Source organism: Anomaloglossus baeobatrachus, chromosome 3 (assembly GCF_048569485.1).
Source record: "Anomaloglossus baeobatrachus isolate aAnoBae1 chromosome 3, aAnoBae1.hap1, whole genome shotgun sequence".
In the NCBI taxonomy this organism is placed as follows: Eukaryota; Metazoa; Chordata; class Amphibia; order Anura; family Aromobatidae; genus Anomaloglossus; species Anomaloglossus baeobatrachus.
In genome coordinates, this window is record NC_134355.1 from 30,151,880 (window position 1) to 30,167,401 (window position 15,522).

General features: G+C 46.2%; 2 protein-coding genes across 3 annotated transcripts in view; one reads left to right on the forward strand and one right to left on the reverse strand.

Annotated features, from left to right (window-relative positions):
• BROX (BRO1 domain and CAAX motif containing) overlaps window positions 1–2,380 on the reverse strand; it is a 50,953-nt gene extending 48,573 nt beyond the window's left edge. Inside the window, exon 1 of one of the 2 annotated variants that reach the window (XM_075339102.1) lies at window positions 2,274–2,380. The gene's annotated coding sequence lies outside the window, so the exon portion shown is untranslated. Of the gene's footprint in view, window positions 1–2,221 lie in introns of both variants that reach the window. The other variant, XM_075339101.1, reaches the window with a different exon arrangement.
• Window positions 2,381–2,672: 292 nt separating this feature from the next.
• Window positions 2,673–15,522, forward strand: part of AIDA (axin interactor, dorsalization associated) — a 42,337-nt gene continuing 29,487 nt past the window's right edge. Inside the window, exons 1-3 of the mRNA XM_075337973.1 lie at window positions 2,673–2,922; window positions 7,553–7,622; window positions 14,333–14,386. Coding sequence (XP_075194088.1) covers window positions 2,816–2,922; window positions 7,553–7,622; window positions 14,333–14,386 — 231 coding nt within the window. The 5' untranslated portion in view covers window positions 2,673–2,815. The remainder of the gene's footprint in view (window positions 2,923–7,552; window positions 7,623–14,332; window positions 14,387–15,522) is intronic.

Consider the following 15,522-nt stretch of genomic DNA (forward strand, 5'->3'; position numbering starts at 1 on the left):
GACCAGGATGGGAAATTTACTACAAGATATTGGCCAAAATTACTTTTTGGTGCTAATGGTAAAACAATATCACTTACAAAAATGGGAAAAACTGTAAAAGAAACATGTGCGGCCCCTATACCCAGCCGAGCTTGAGACCCCTGGCCTATAGAGATGTCAGCCACTGTTGCTGGAAGACAGCAGCCATGTCTTCAGAATCTCCTACCCCCTATTTGAGGTTCATGTTTGTGCCTTTCTGTGACATGTGGCAGAGGTGGATGTTCTGCTCCGAGGACCGAGCCCTTCTGGTTATCATACGGAGACTTTGCTCTCTATTGACTCTTACACATGTTGTTTTTTTTATTATTTTATCTGTAACCATACTTTTAATACTTCCATTTCTCACCATCTTCAGGATCTCCGCTGCCCGTCAGTGACTGGTAACATTATTCTTTACAGCCAAAGGCTGACTATATCCGTCACCGTTCACTGACGGCCAGCAGAGGTCTCGGCAAGAAATTAAACAAGTGTGTGGAAATTCTCATCTAAAGCCCCTGTAATGTAATATATGGGTGGAAAAATCATTGCGTATCCGACCCGGGTGCACATACTCTGATCATGCACAGTGTCTCCAATCTCTGGCTGTTGCATGCTGGGAGATGTAGTTTCCCACACAGAACTGAAGACTGAGCTCCAGACTGGAGACCACCGCGTGAGACCACCCTGTTGCTGGAGCCGTTCTCAGCGGCCTGAACGGTCCATGGAGCAGTTGGGGATTCACCCTCCCTATTGATTACTCTGTAGTTACTTGTAAAAGTGTCCACAACACAGATACAAAGTAGCAGCGACTGATGAGTGGAGCCCTGAACTGGAGCAACCGAAAAATATTGTACCTGCCAGCACCAACACACCAGGAGGCCGGGGACGGCCATACAAGACACTGTTATCCACCTGTCTAGAGGAACTCAAGAAAATGAGCCTGAGTGCTCACAACGAGATCCTGAGGACAGAGCGTCAACCGCCAGACACAAGAAAATGGAGCGTCAACCGCCAGACACAAGAAGACGGAGCGTCAACCGCCAGACACAAGAAGACGGAGTGCCAACCGCCAGACACAAGAAGACGGAGCGGCAACCGCCAGACACAAGAAGACGGAGCGTCAACCGCCAGACACAAGAAGACGGAGCGTCAACCGCCAGACACAAGAAGACGGAGCGTCAACCGTCAGACACAAGAAGACGGAGCGCCAACCGCCAGACACAAGAAGACGGAGCGTCAACCGCCAGACACAAGAAGACGGAGCGTCAACCGCCAGACACAAGAAGACGGAGCGTCAACCGCCAGACACAAGAAGACGGAGCGTCAACCGCCAGACACAAGAAGACGGAGCGTCAACCGCCAGACACAAGAAGACGGAGCGTCAACCGCCAGACACAAGAAGACGAAACGTCAACCGCCAGCCACCAGAAGATGGGAGCGTCAACCGCCAGCCACCAGAAGATGGCGCGTCAACCGCCAGCCACCAGAAGATGGAGCGTCAACCGCCAGCCATCAGAAGATGGGAGTGTCAACTGCCAGCCACCAGAAGACTGAGCGTCAACCGCCAGAAGACAGAGCATCAACCGCCAGGCACCAGAAGATGGAGCATCAACTGCCAACCACCAGAAGAGCATCAACCGCCAGAAGACAGAGCGTCAACCGCCAGCCATCAGAAGATGGGAGCGTCAACTGCCAGCCATCAGAAGATGGGAGCGTCAACCGCCAGAAGACAGAGCATCAACCGCGAGGCACCAGAAGATGGAGCATCAACTGCCAACCACCAGAAGAGCATCAACCGCCAGAAGACAGAGCGTCAACCGCCAGGCACCAGAAGATGGAGCATCAACTGCCAACCACCAGAAGAGCATCAACCGCCAGGCACCAGAGGACGGGGTGTCAACCGCCAGACCTCAGAGAACGAAGCACCATACACCATAAGGGGCAGCACACGACTCCTCTGAGATCTCGGCTTATCGTTACCATTTTTCATCCAATCACCACTTAGTCTATGGTGGCTGCATCAACTACAACTCCCAGCATGCCCCGACAGCTGCAGACAATGATACGGATAGAGATGCAAGAAAGGGCTTTCTGGGACTTGTAGTTCCAGCACACTTAAACCCATCAACAAGTATTGGAGCGGTGACCGGACGACTCCCAGCGCCTGTAGGGGCGCACTGTCCTCTGCAGGGGGCGCTCTCACCTCTGCAGGCTGCGCACGGCGTTGTGTGGCCCCCCGTGTTCTCGGCTCGTACCTAGAAGTCTCGGAGTTTCTTCCTGGTTGTGGCATTAGCGGAGTCTCCTCCCTGCACAGCGCGGTCACACAGCGGGAGGAGCAGACACGTGACGCTGCCGTCACAGGTAAACACGGACGGGGCTCGCCTCTACGCACGCGCAGTGACATCCCTGACGCTCCCACCACACACTCACCCCTCTGTCAATCATTCAAAATGACGTCATGTCCCAGTCAGGCATGCGCAGTGGACCAAGCTCCTGTGGTTGCCACAGTAACGACGCCCGGTGCTCTTTAACCGGTGGGCGTGTTATTTCCGTTGAGCCAATAGGAATGTACGAAGACGGAAAAGAGGCGTGGTTAGAGATGACAATGAGGCTTGGCTTAGGATGGGAAGGGCGGGGTTTGGCGCTGGCGGCGGGGCTTCCTGTCCCGATGTGATGGGCTTGGCCGCGGAGGAGGGGCAGCAGCTGCAGCGGGACCGGCCCCGGGACGTGTGCGCCTCACTGGACGATGCACAGCTGAGCGGCGGCCGCGCGTCTCTGGGTGTGTCCTGCCCCAGCCATGGGTGACCAGAGCAAGACCCTGCAGAAGTGGAACGCAAGCTTCAAGAAGGGCACGGACTTCGACTCGTGGGGGCAACTGGTGGAGGCCATAGATGAGTATCAGATGTAAGTGGGACAGCGCTGCCGGGCGCCCCCTGCCGTGCGCGGGAGATACTGCAGGGGAGAGGTGCACAGGTGCAGCTGCGGGAAACACGGGGGCCCCTGATGATGGTACCCTCCCCCCCCCCCCCCCCCCGGGTGCCCCTGCTCCTGATGATGATTCCCCCCCCGGGTGCCCCTGCTCCTGATGATGATTCCCCCCCCGGGTGCCCCTGCTCCTGATGATGATTCCCCCCCCGGGTGCCCCTGCTCCTGATGATGATACACCCCCCGGGTGCCCCTGCTCCTGATGATGATACACCCCCCGGGTGCCCCTGCTCCTGATGATGATACACCCCCCGGGTGCCCCTGCTCCTGATGATGATACACCCCCCGGGTGCCCCTGCTCCTGATGATGATTCCCTCCCCGGGCTCCCTGCCCCTAAAGATGATATCCCCCCCCCCGTGGATCCCTGCCCCTGACGATAATATCCCCTCCCCCCAGTGGGTCCCTGCCCCTGACGATAATATCCCCTCCCCCCAGTGGGTCCCTGTCCCTGACGATGATACCCCCCCAGTGGGTCCCTGAGGATGATACCCCCCCTCCCCCAGTGGGTCCCTGCCCCTGAGGATGATACCCCCCCTCCCCCAGTGGGTCCCTGCCCCTGAGGATGATATCCCCCCCTTCCCCCAGTGGGTCCCTGCCCCTGAGGATGATATCCCCCCCCCCTTCCCCCAGTGGGTCCCTGCCCCTGAGGATGATACTTTCCCCCCAGTGGGTCCCTGCCACAGATGATGATATCCCTCTTGGGGGCCCCTGCTCCTGATGATGATATTCACCCCCTGGGACCCCTGCCCTTAACGATGATATCCCCCCAGTGGGTCCCTGACTATGATATTCCCCCTCCCTGGGGGTCCCAGCCTCTGACTATGATATCCCCCAAGGGGTCCCTGACCATGATACGCCAATGGGTCCTAGCCCCTAATGATGATTTCCCCCCCCCCGGCTCCAGGGGTCCCTGCCCCTGATGATGATGATACTTCCCCCGAAGGGTCCCTGCCCTTGATGATGATGCCCTTCCCGGGAATTCCCAGGCTCTCCCCAGGTACATCCTCACCTGTGCAATTAGTATACCTGGGGGTCCTGAGCCTCATACTTTGTTATATCCTCCTCCTGTGTAATCTGTATATATGGCCTTATAGTTATTTTTCCCTTTTATACGGCTGTGTAACGTGTGCCTGGAACAAGCCCTCCAATTCTGCTTGGATAATTTGGGGACAATCCCCTGCCCCTTATTTCTGTTTTGCATTCCAGTAGAGTTTTCTGCCCCCTCCACTTGTGATCCCTGGTGTCTGTAGGGGTCACCGATCCTTCTATTTTTAGGATACGCTCACATGGAGTTTTCATCATGGATTTTAGACCTGATTCTGATGGTGTAGCCTGAGGATGGGGCATCAATGTCTGATCGGTGGGGTCCAACACCCGGCAACCCCGGTGATCAGCTAACCCCGGGGTCGACAGACTAGTGGCCGCGGCCAGATACTACACTTCAGTCCTCCATAGATGTGAATGGGGGTGTATGTGCAGTACACGGCTGTGCGGCTTCGTAAATTAACAATTGCAGTCACCGCCAACACTGAGAACAGCTGATCATGAGGGGTGCAGGGTGTCGGACCCCCACCGATAAAACATTGATGACCCATCCCGTGGATAAGCCATAACTTTTAAAGTAGCAGACAACCCCTTTAAGGTAGGTGGCGGTTTTTGGGCCTCCCATCCAGCGGTCACAGATTAGACATGTCTGCTGGGCCAGGTTCTGCGGATCAATTTGGGCCACCCCTATCAATACCGTATTCTATCATATGGCCAGGACCACACTGGAGGTTCCCATTCACTGACAGCAAACAGAGATCTTAAACAACAAGGTGTTCTTTGTGAGGTGGGGTTTATATACAGGAGATATTTGGGTGGGGCTCCTTCCAGATTCACTACTCCTGATGGGATTGATTGGTCATGTCTGATCTGTGCGGACATGTACAGTACGCCGCCATGGCACAGACATGACTAGTCGATCTTAAAGGGGCAAATAAAACCTATAAAAAAAAAAGTGCTAAAGAACTTTTTAGTAACTGTGGGCACCATTATAACAGTCACCCAGCTTTCCTGGGGGCAGAGAGGCCGGCGTACTCCGCATATCACATGGCATGTTACCCAAAGTGACATCCATTACAATTTTTTTTATTTCATTTTTGTTTTTTGCTCTGTGATGTATTAGATCTGCGATCATCTCCTTCTCTGCTCGGTGGTGACTCTTGATTTTTAGTCTTTTTTTTTTTTTTTTTCCCCTCCTGCTCAGTCACACTCTATCTGCGCTGAGATTTCCTCCATTCCTGTCAGTTTGCCGGATTATTTGCTCCCACCCAGAATCTCCGGCTATATTTTTTTTTTTTTTTTTGGGTGGAGACTTTCAACAGGATGTGAATAAGAGATGAAATCCATACACAGACGGGCGGCCACACACTACCTCCCTGCTACACGGCTACTCGCCACTGCTGAACCGCTCTTAAAGGGGACAGCGCACACATATGAAATGGCCACAAGTATATACAGCTGTGCTCAAAAGTTTACACACCCTGGCATATTTTTTTACTTTCTTGGCTTTGTTCCAGAGAATATGAATGATAACACAATCTTTTTTTTCCACTCATGGTTAGTGGTCGGGTGAAGCCATTTATTGTCACTACTGTGTTTTTCTTTTTAAATCATAATAACAACTAAAAACCTCCAAATGACCCTGATCTAAAGTTCACACACCCTGTTGATTTTGGCTGATAACATGCACAGAAGTTGACACAAACAGATTTGAATGGCTAATAATGGTAATATCCTCACCTGTGACCTGTTTGCTTGTAATCAGTGTGTGCATAAAAGCTGTAAGTTTCTGGGGTCCAGACAGACATCAGTTATCCAGCCAGTGACGTTTCTGCACTGTGAGTCATGGTGAAAGCAAAAGAATTGTCAGTGGATCTAGGGGAAAAGATAGTTGAACTGTATAAAACAGGAAAGGGATACAAAAAGATATCCAAGGAATTGATAATGGCTGTCAGCAGTGGTCAAACTGTGATTAACAAATGGAAAATCAGAAGCTCTGTACAAACCAAACCACAATCAGGTAGACCAACAAAAATTTCGGCCACAACTGCCAGGAAAATTGTTCGGGATGTAAAGAAAAACCCACAAATAACATCAGCTGAAATACAGGAGTCACTGAAAACTAACGGTGTAGCTGCTTTGCGACGAACAATACGGAGGCACTTGAAGAAAAATAGGCTGCATGGTCAAGTCGCCAGAAGAAAGCCATTACTGTGCAAATGCCACAAAGTATCTTGCCTACAATATGCCAAACAGCACAGAGACAAGCCTCCAAACTTCTGACACAAGGTAATTTGGAGTGATGAGACCAAAAACAAACTTTTTGGCCATAACCATAAACGTTACATTTAGAGAGGTGTCAAAAAGGCCTATGATGAAAGGAACACCATTCCTACAGTAAAGCATGGAGGTGGATCGCTGATGATGGGATGTGTGAGCTACAAAGGCACAGGAAACTTGGCCAAAGTTGAAGGAAAATTGAATATAGCACGTTATCGGCAAATACTGGAGGCAACTTTGCTCTCATCAGCCCTGGAGCTGCGCATGGGACGTACTTGGAGATTCCAACATGACAACGATCCAAGTCGACCTGTCATTGGCTCCAGCAGAACAAAGTGAAGGTTCTGGAGTGGCCATCTCAGTCTCCTGACCTCAATATCATTGAGCCAATCTGAGGAGAAATCAAGAGTGCAGTTCATGCAAGAAAGCCCAGGAACTGACAGGAACTGGAGGGTTTTTTTTCCAAGAAGAATGGGCGGCTTTACCATGTGAGAAAATAAAGAGCCTCATCCACAACTACCACAAGAAACTTCAAGCTGTCATTGATTTTAGAGGGGGCACTACACGGTATTAAGAACTGGGGGGGGTGAACTTTTTATCAGAATCATTTGGATGTTTTTGGTTATAATTATGATTTAAAAAGAGAAAACACAAAAAGTGGCTTCAACTAACCATGAGTGGAAAAAAATTGCGTGTGTGATCATTCATGTTCTCTGAAAAAAGGCCAGGAAAGCAAAACATCTGCCGGGGCGTGTAAACTTTTGAGCACATCTGTATCTAGGTGTTGACATGCCATTTGTGAGCTCTTGAGGGGTGCCATGTTTCTTTATGGTCTGCAAAAACTGTTAAAAATGAAATTTTCCCTTCCTTTTTGGTTGTTTTTTTGTACTCCAGTCTTGATCCTATTTTTGGACACTTTTCTGACAAAACTAAGATAAAATGAGGCCGGGTCCGGTGTCTGAGTCACCGATAAGACATGTACAGCGCCCGACCATGTAGCCAAGATGTCTGACAGGAAAAACCAGTCTTGTCGCCCATAGCAACCAACTACAATGTACCTCTCACTTCTTACACTAATGCGGGGGAAATGAAAGGCGCAGTCAGGCTGCTGAGAGAAACAAGGCCCGAATTTTCTGTCAGACCGTTCTGATCAATGAGGCTCGAGGTTTTAGGAGCCGTTCTAGTGAAAACGCGTTCAATAATTTCCTTTTTGTCATTTTATAGATTGGCCCGACAATTACAGAAGGAGGCGCAATCATCGGCCAACACGTCCGACTTCACAGAGGATCAGAAGGCAAGAGCTGAAATTCTGTCATGTACACAAATATATCTACTATAATACTGCTCCCAATGTACAAGAATATAACTACTATAATACTGCTCCTATGTACAAGAATATAGCATCTATAATACTGCTCCTATGTACAAGAATATAGCATCTATAATACTGCTCCTATGTACAAGAATATAACTACTATAATACTGCCACCTATGTACAGGAATATAACTACTATAATACTGCCCCCTATGTACAGGAATATAACTACTATAATACTGCCCTGATGTACAAGAATATAACTACTATAATACTGCCCCCTATGTACAAGAATATAACTACTATAATACTGCCACCTATGTACAGGAATATATCTACTATAATACTGCTCCCAATGTACAAGAATATAACTACTATAATACTGCCCTGATGTACAAGAATATAACTACTATAATACTGCCCCTATGTACAGGAATATAACTACTATAATACTGCCCCTATGTACAAGAATATAACTACTATAATACTGCCCCCTATGTACAAGAATATAACTACTATAATACTGCCCCCTATGTACAAGAATATAACTACTATAATACTGCCCCCTATGTACAAGAATATAACTACTATAATACTGCCCCCTATGTACAAGAATATAACTACTATAATACTGCCCCCTATGTACAAGAATATAACTACTATAATACTGCCCCTATGTACAAGAATATAACTACTATAATACTGCCCCTATGTACAAGAATATAACTACTATAATACTGCTCCTATGTACAAGAATATAACTACTATAATACTGCCCTGATGCACAAGAATATAACTACTATAATACTGCTCCTATGTACAAGAATATAGCATCTATAATACTGCTCCTATGTACAAGAATATAGCATCTATAATACTGCTCCTATGTACAAGAATATAGCATCTATAATACTGCCCCCTATGTACAAGAATATAACTACTATAATACTGCCCCCTATGTACAAGAATATAACTACTATAATACTGCCCCCTATGTACAAGAATATAACTACTATAATACTGCCCCCTATGTACAAGAATATAACTACTATAATACTGCCCCCTATGTACAGGAATATAACTACTATAATACTGCCCCTATGTACAAGAATATAACTACTATAATACTGCCCTGATGTACAAGAATATAACTACTATAATACTGCCCCTATGTACAGGAATATAACTACTATAATACTGCCCCTATGTACAAGAATATAACTACTATAATACTGCCCCCTATGTACAAGAATATAACTACTATAATACTGCCCCCTATGTACAAGAATATAACTACTATAATACTGCCCCCTATGTACAAGAATATAACTACTATAATACTGCCCCCTATGTACAAGAATATAACTACTATAATACTGCCCCCTATGTACAAGAATATAACTACTATAATACTGCCCCTATGTACAAGAATATAACTACTATAATACTGCCCCTATGTACAAGAATATAACTACTATAATACTGCTCCTATGTACAAGAATATAACTACTATAATACTGCCCTGATGCACAAGAATATAACTACTATAATACTGCTCCTATGTACAAGAATATAGCATCTATAATACTGCTCCTATGTACAAGAATATAGCATCTATAATACTGCTCCTATGTACAAGAATATAGCATCTATAATACTGCTCCTATGTACAAGAATATAACTACTATAATACTGCCACCTATGTACAGGAATATAACTACTATAATACTGCCCCCTATGTACAGGAATATAACTACTATAATACTGCCCCTATGTATAGGAATATACAGTGCCTACAAGTAGTCTTCAACCCCCTGCAGATTTAGCAGGTTTGATAAGATGCAGATAAGTTAGAGCCTGCAAACTTCAAACAAGAGCAGGATTTATGAACAGATGCATAAATCTTACAAACCAACGAGTTATGTTGCTCAGTTAAATTTTAATACATTTTCAACATAAAAGTGTGGGTCAATTATTATTCAACCCCTAGGTTTAATATTTTGTGGAATAACCCTTGTTTGCAATTACAGCTAATAATCGTCTTTTATAAGCCCTGATCAGGCCGGCACAGGTCTCTGGAGTTATCTTGGCCCACTCCTCCATGCAGATCTTCTCCAAGTTATCTAGGTTCTTTGGGTGTCTCATGTGGACTTTAATCTTGAGCTCCTTCCACAAGTTTTCAATTGGGTTAAGGTCAGGAGACTGACTAGGCCACTGCAACACCTTGATTTTTTCCCTCTTGAACCAGGCCTTGGTTTTCTTGGCTGTGTGCTTTGGGTCGTTGTCTTGTTGGAAGATGAAATGACGACCCATCTTAAGATCCTTGAAGGAGGAGCGGAGGTTTTTGGCCAAAATCTTCAGGTAGGCCGTGCTATCCATCTTCCCATGGATGCGGACCAGATGGCCAGGCCCCTTGGCTGAGAAACAGCCCCACAGCATGATGCTGCCACCACCATGCTTGACTGTAGGGATGGTATTCTTGGGGTCGTATGCAGTGCCATCCAGTCTCCAAACGTCACGTGTGTGGTTGGCACCAAAGATCTCGATCTTGGTCTCATCAGACCAGAGAACCTTGAACCAGTCTGTCTCAGAGTCCTCCAAGTGATCATGAGCAAACTGTAGACGAGCCTTGACATGACGCTTTGAAAGTAAAGGTACCTTACGGGCTCGTCTGGAACGGAGACCATTGCGGTGGAGTACGTTACTTATGGTATTGACTGAAACCAATGTCCCCACTGCCCCAATGTACAGGAATATAACTACTATAATACTGCCTCAATGTACAGGAATATAACTACTATAATACTGCCCCTATGTACAAGAATATAACTACTATAATACTGCCCCCTATGTACAAGAATATAACTACTATAATACTGCCCCTATGTACAAGAATATAACTACTATAATACAGCTCCCGTCCTATATTTTCTATCAGCTGTTCTCTTCAGGCTGTTATGATGTATAGCAGTATATTTCGCTGTAGGTTGGGGTGTGAGGTCTCATATGGTGTAAATCAGACTTTCACTGCCTGCGGGTCAGACATTTCCTGTTTTATCTCTCAGGGACGGTCTTTTTCGTCTTCCACATTCAGGAGACGAGGTAGGGAGCAGCGCTGCAGGGAGGGGGGATATTCTCCGCCAAGACATTACTAATATCAAGTCTTAAAATCTGCATCTCATTTAAGCCTCTTCATGTAGTCTATGGAGCGGGAAGATAATTCAGCATTCTTGAAAGATTATCTCAGACCCTGAAAGGCCTTAAACAGGAAAGAAACATCAAGTAATAATTCCTCTACGGAGTCCGATAGCCCCTCGGGCCCCTAAGGGTCGGGCCCTTGCATCCTGGTGATAGATGCTTTGTCATCCGGCCAGGGCTTGACTGACACCTGCAGATTGTGTGCGTGAGACGCGCGGCTGTGGATTTCTATGTTACACGCAGTTGGTCATAGGAAATCTGAGGATAAGTGAGATTTATAGCATCACCGGTTATCCTGGTCTTATCCTGCCGCCCCCGTCTCTGGGAAGCCGAGAATTACCACCCTCATTACAGCGGCAGATTCCCATCTCCACTTCTGTAAAGTCTGAAAATCTAATATTGTAACTCACTGGTAACACTCTTCCATGGAAGTCAGTAAGTTATGGACAGATCTGTGCTGTGCATGGAGGAGGAGGAGGTGAGCTGTTTCCAACTTGCTGTTATTGGTGTTTAATACTGCCCTTTATGTCAAACAATAATAGTAAGAAAAGATAACTTCTGATTGTTGTAGGCATCGGAGGCTAATATGTTACTATAATACTGCCCCCTATGTAGAAGAATATAACTACTATAATACTGCTCCTATGTACAAGAATATAACTACTATAATACTGCTCCTATGTACAAGAATATAACTACTATAATACTGCCCCTATGTACAAGAATATAACTACTATAATACTGCTCCTATGTACAGGAATATAACACTACTATAATACTGCCCCTATGTACAAGAATATAACTACTATAATACTGCTCCTATGTACAAGAATATAACTACTATAATACTGCCCCTATGTACAGGAATATAACTACTATAATACTGCCCCTATGTACAGGAATATAACTACTATAATACTGCCCCTATGTACAAGAATATAACTACTATAATACTGCTCTTATGTACAAGAATATAACTACTATAATACTGCCCTCTATGTACAAGAATATAACTACTATAATACTGCTCCTATGTACAGGAATATAACTACTATAATACTGCCCCTATGTACAGGAATATAACTACTATAATACTGCCCCTATGTACAGGAATATAACTACTATAATACTGCCCCTATGTACAGGAATATAACTACTATAATACTGCCCCTATGTACAAGAATATAACTACTATAATACTGCCCCCTATGTACAGGAATATAACTACTATAATACTGCCCCTATGTACAAGAATATAACTACTATAATACTGCTCCTATGTACAAGAATTATTATTTATTTATAGAGCACCATTAATTCCATGGTGCTGTACATTAGAAGGGGTTTACATACAGAATACATATACAAGTTACAGTAGACAGACTAGTACAGAGGGAAGAGGACCCTGCCCTTGCGGGCTTACATTCTATAGGATTATGGTCAGGAGACAGTAGGTGGGGTGTAGATTGGGCGGCAGCTCCGCACGGTGGTTGGGCGGCAGCTCCGCACGGTGGTTGGGCGGCAGCTCCGCACGGTGGTTGGGCGGCAGCTCCGCACGGTGGTTGGGCGGCAGCTCCGCACGGTGGTTGGGCGGCAGCTCCGCACGGTGGTTGGGCGGCAGCTCCGCACGGTGGTTGGGCGGCAGCTCCGCACGGTGGTTGGGCGGCAGCTCCGCACGGTGGTCGGGCGGCAGCTCCGCACGGTGGTAGGGCGGCAGCTCCGCACGGTGGTCGGGCGGCAGCTCCGCACGGTGGTCGGGCGGCAGCTCCGCACGGTGGTCGGGCGGCAGCTCCGCACGGTGGTCGGGCGGCAGCTCCGCACGGTGGTCGGGCGGCAGCTCCGCACGGTGGTCGGGCGGCAGCTCCGCACGGTGGTCGGGCGGCAGTGAGTTCATTGTAGATTGTAGGCATTTCTGAACAGGTGGGTATAACTACTATAATACTGCCCCCTATGTACAAGCATATAACTACTATAATGCTGCCCCCTATATACAAGAATATAACTACTATAATACTGCCCCTATGTACAAGAATATAACTACTATAATACTGCCCCTATGTACAAGAATATAACTACTATAATACTGCCCCCTATGTACAAGAATATAACTACTATAATACTGCCTCTATGTACAAGAACATAACTACTATAATACTGCCCCCTATGTACAAGAATATAACTACTATAATACTGCCCCCTATGTACAAGAATATATCTACTATAATACTGCCCCCTATGTACAAGAATATATCTACTATAATACTGCCCCCTATGTACAAGAATATAACTACTATAATACTGCCCCCTATGTACAAGAATATAACTACTATAATACTGCCCCCTATGTACAAGAATATAACTACTATAATACTGCTCCTATGTACAAGAATATAACTACTATAATACTACTCCTATGTACAAGAATATATCTACTATAATACTGCCCCCTATGTACAAGAATATAACTACTATAATACTGCCCCCTATGTACAAGAATATAACTACTATAATACTGCCCCCTATGTACAAGAATATATCTACTATAATACTGCACCCTATGTACAAGAATATAACTACTATAATACTGCCCCTATGTGCAAGGGATGAAATATGGTTAAACATTTTGACTGTCATTTTGTAGACTTTTTTTTTTCCCAGGTCTGTGGATCGCTCTTTTTGCTCCGCACACCACCAGAGCTCTGAGCGTTTATGGCTTTTCGGGGATTTGGAGTCCTGAAAGTGTCAGATGTGTATGGAAAGCAGCTCACATCTTGGCAGCCCCCCAGTAGGCATTATTCATTCGTGTTCTGAGAAGCGGCCACACCCGGCCTACAATGTTTAGATGGCGGCTGACGTATAGGCTTGGGGGCAATGTATGTCTATTCAGTGTATGTGATTCCTATGGGCAATGTCTACTTTGTGCATAACTATCTTTTGGAAGACGGTTTATACAGGTCTGTGAACCCCCTCAACAATTTAGCGAAGTGTAACAGGGCGCCCCGAGCTCAGACCTACAGGGTGTAACCACAGGATGGGCCCTGATTGATGGACGCGGCTGTCACCCGTGGGACCCGTCTTGCCCCCAGTGGAGCTGCGCATGCGCCGCACTCTCCATTCACTTCTATGGGAGTTACAAAAAGAAATCAGTTCAATGGAACCTTTTCTCTTCTTCTGACATAGGAAGGGTTAATGTTACTACAGATTTGGCTGCCGCCCTGCCTCCTCTTATTAATCAGCCTGAACCGAGAAGTGAGAAAATGAATTAGTGAATTTTGCAGATTTTTTAAGGGGGGGGGGGGGGGGGGGGTTTGGGCTTTGGACACTTTTTCCTCCCCCCTCTTCCATATATGCCGCCCCTTCTTAGTGGATGAGGTTGTGTTGTACTTCTCATGTCCTATCCTCTATTCACACCCAAAGCAGCATTCATATTACTGGTTTCCCATTATCTTCATTTTTCAGATATGACTAATGTACGGTTTCTTCTTTTGCAGAAAACAATTGGAAAAATCGCAACATGCCTAGAGCTACGCAGCGCCGCCCTGCAGGTGACTCATGTTTATACAACTTTTCTAATTTTTTTTTGTAATACAGTAATGGGTTGAAATTTTTTGTTTCTCATCGTGAAGTGGTAATATTTAAGCTACCTGCAGCCGCCACTTGGGGGAGCTATCTGCAGACAGATTTACTCAGCTGCTGTTTAGTTATAATAGAACTGTAAAAATCATCTATGACGTGAGCTCCCTCTAGTGGTAGCTGTATAAATCTGAATGTAGTGAGCTCCCTCTAGTGGTGGCTGTATAAATCTGTATGTAGTGAGCTCCCTCTAGTGGTGGCTGTATAAATCTGTATGCAGTGAGCTCCCTCTAGTGGTGGCTGTATAAATCTGTATGTAGTGAGCTCCCCCTAGTGGTGGCTGTATAAATCTGTATATAGTGAGAGCCCTCTAGTGGTGGCTGTATAAATCTGTATGTAGTGAGCTCCCTCTAGTGGTGGCTGTATAAATCTGTATGTAGTGAGCTCCCTCTAGTGGTGGCTGTATAAATCTGTATATAGTGAGAGCCCTCTAGTGGTGGCTGTATAAATCTGTATGTAGTGAGCTCCCTCTAGTGGTGGCTGTATAATGCTGTATGTAGTGAGCTCCCCCTAGTGGTGGCTGTATAATGCTGTATGTAGTGAGCTCCCTCTAGTGGTGGCTGTATAAATCTGTATATAGTGAACTCCTTCTAGTGGTGGCTGTATAAATCTGTATGTAGTGAGCTCCCCCTAGTGGTGGCTGTATAAATCTGTATGCAGTGAGCTCCCACTAGTGGTGGCTGTATAAATCTGTATGTAGTGACCTCCCCCTAGTGGGGGCTGTATAAATCTGTATGTAGTGAGCTCCCCCCTAGTGGTGGCTGTATAAATCTGTATGTAGTTAGCTCCCCCTAGTGGTGACTGTATAAATCTGTATGCAGTGAGCTCCCCCTAGTGGTGACTGTATAATCTGTATGCAGTGAGCTCCCCCTAGTGGTGACTGTATAATCTGTATGTAGTGAGCTCCCCCTAGTGGTGACTGTATAAATCTGTATGCAGTGAGCTCCCTCTAGTGGTGGCTGTATAAATCTGTATGTAGTGAGCTCCCCCTAGTGATGGCTGTATAAATCTGTATGTAGTGAGCTCCCTCTAATGGTGGCTGTATAAA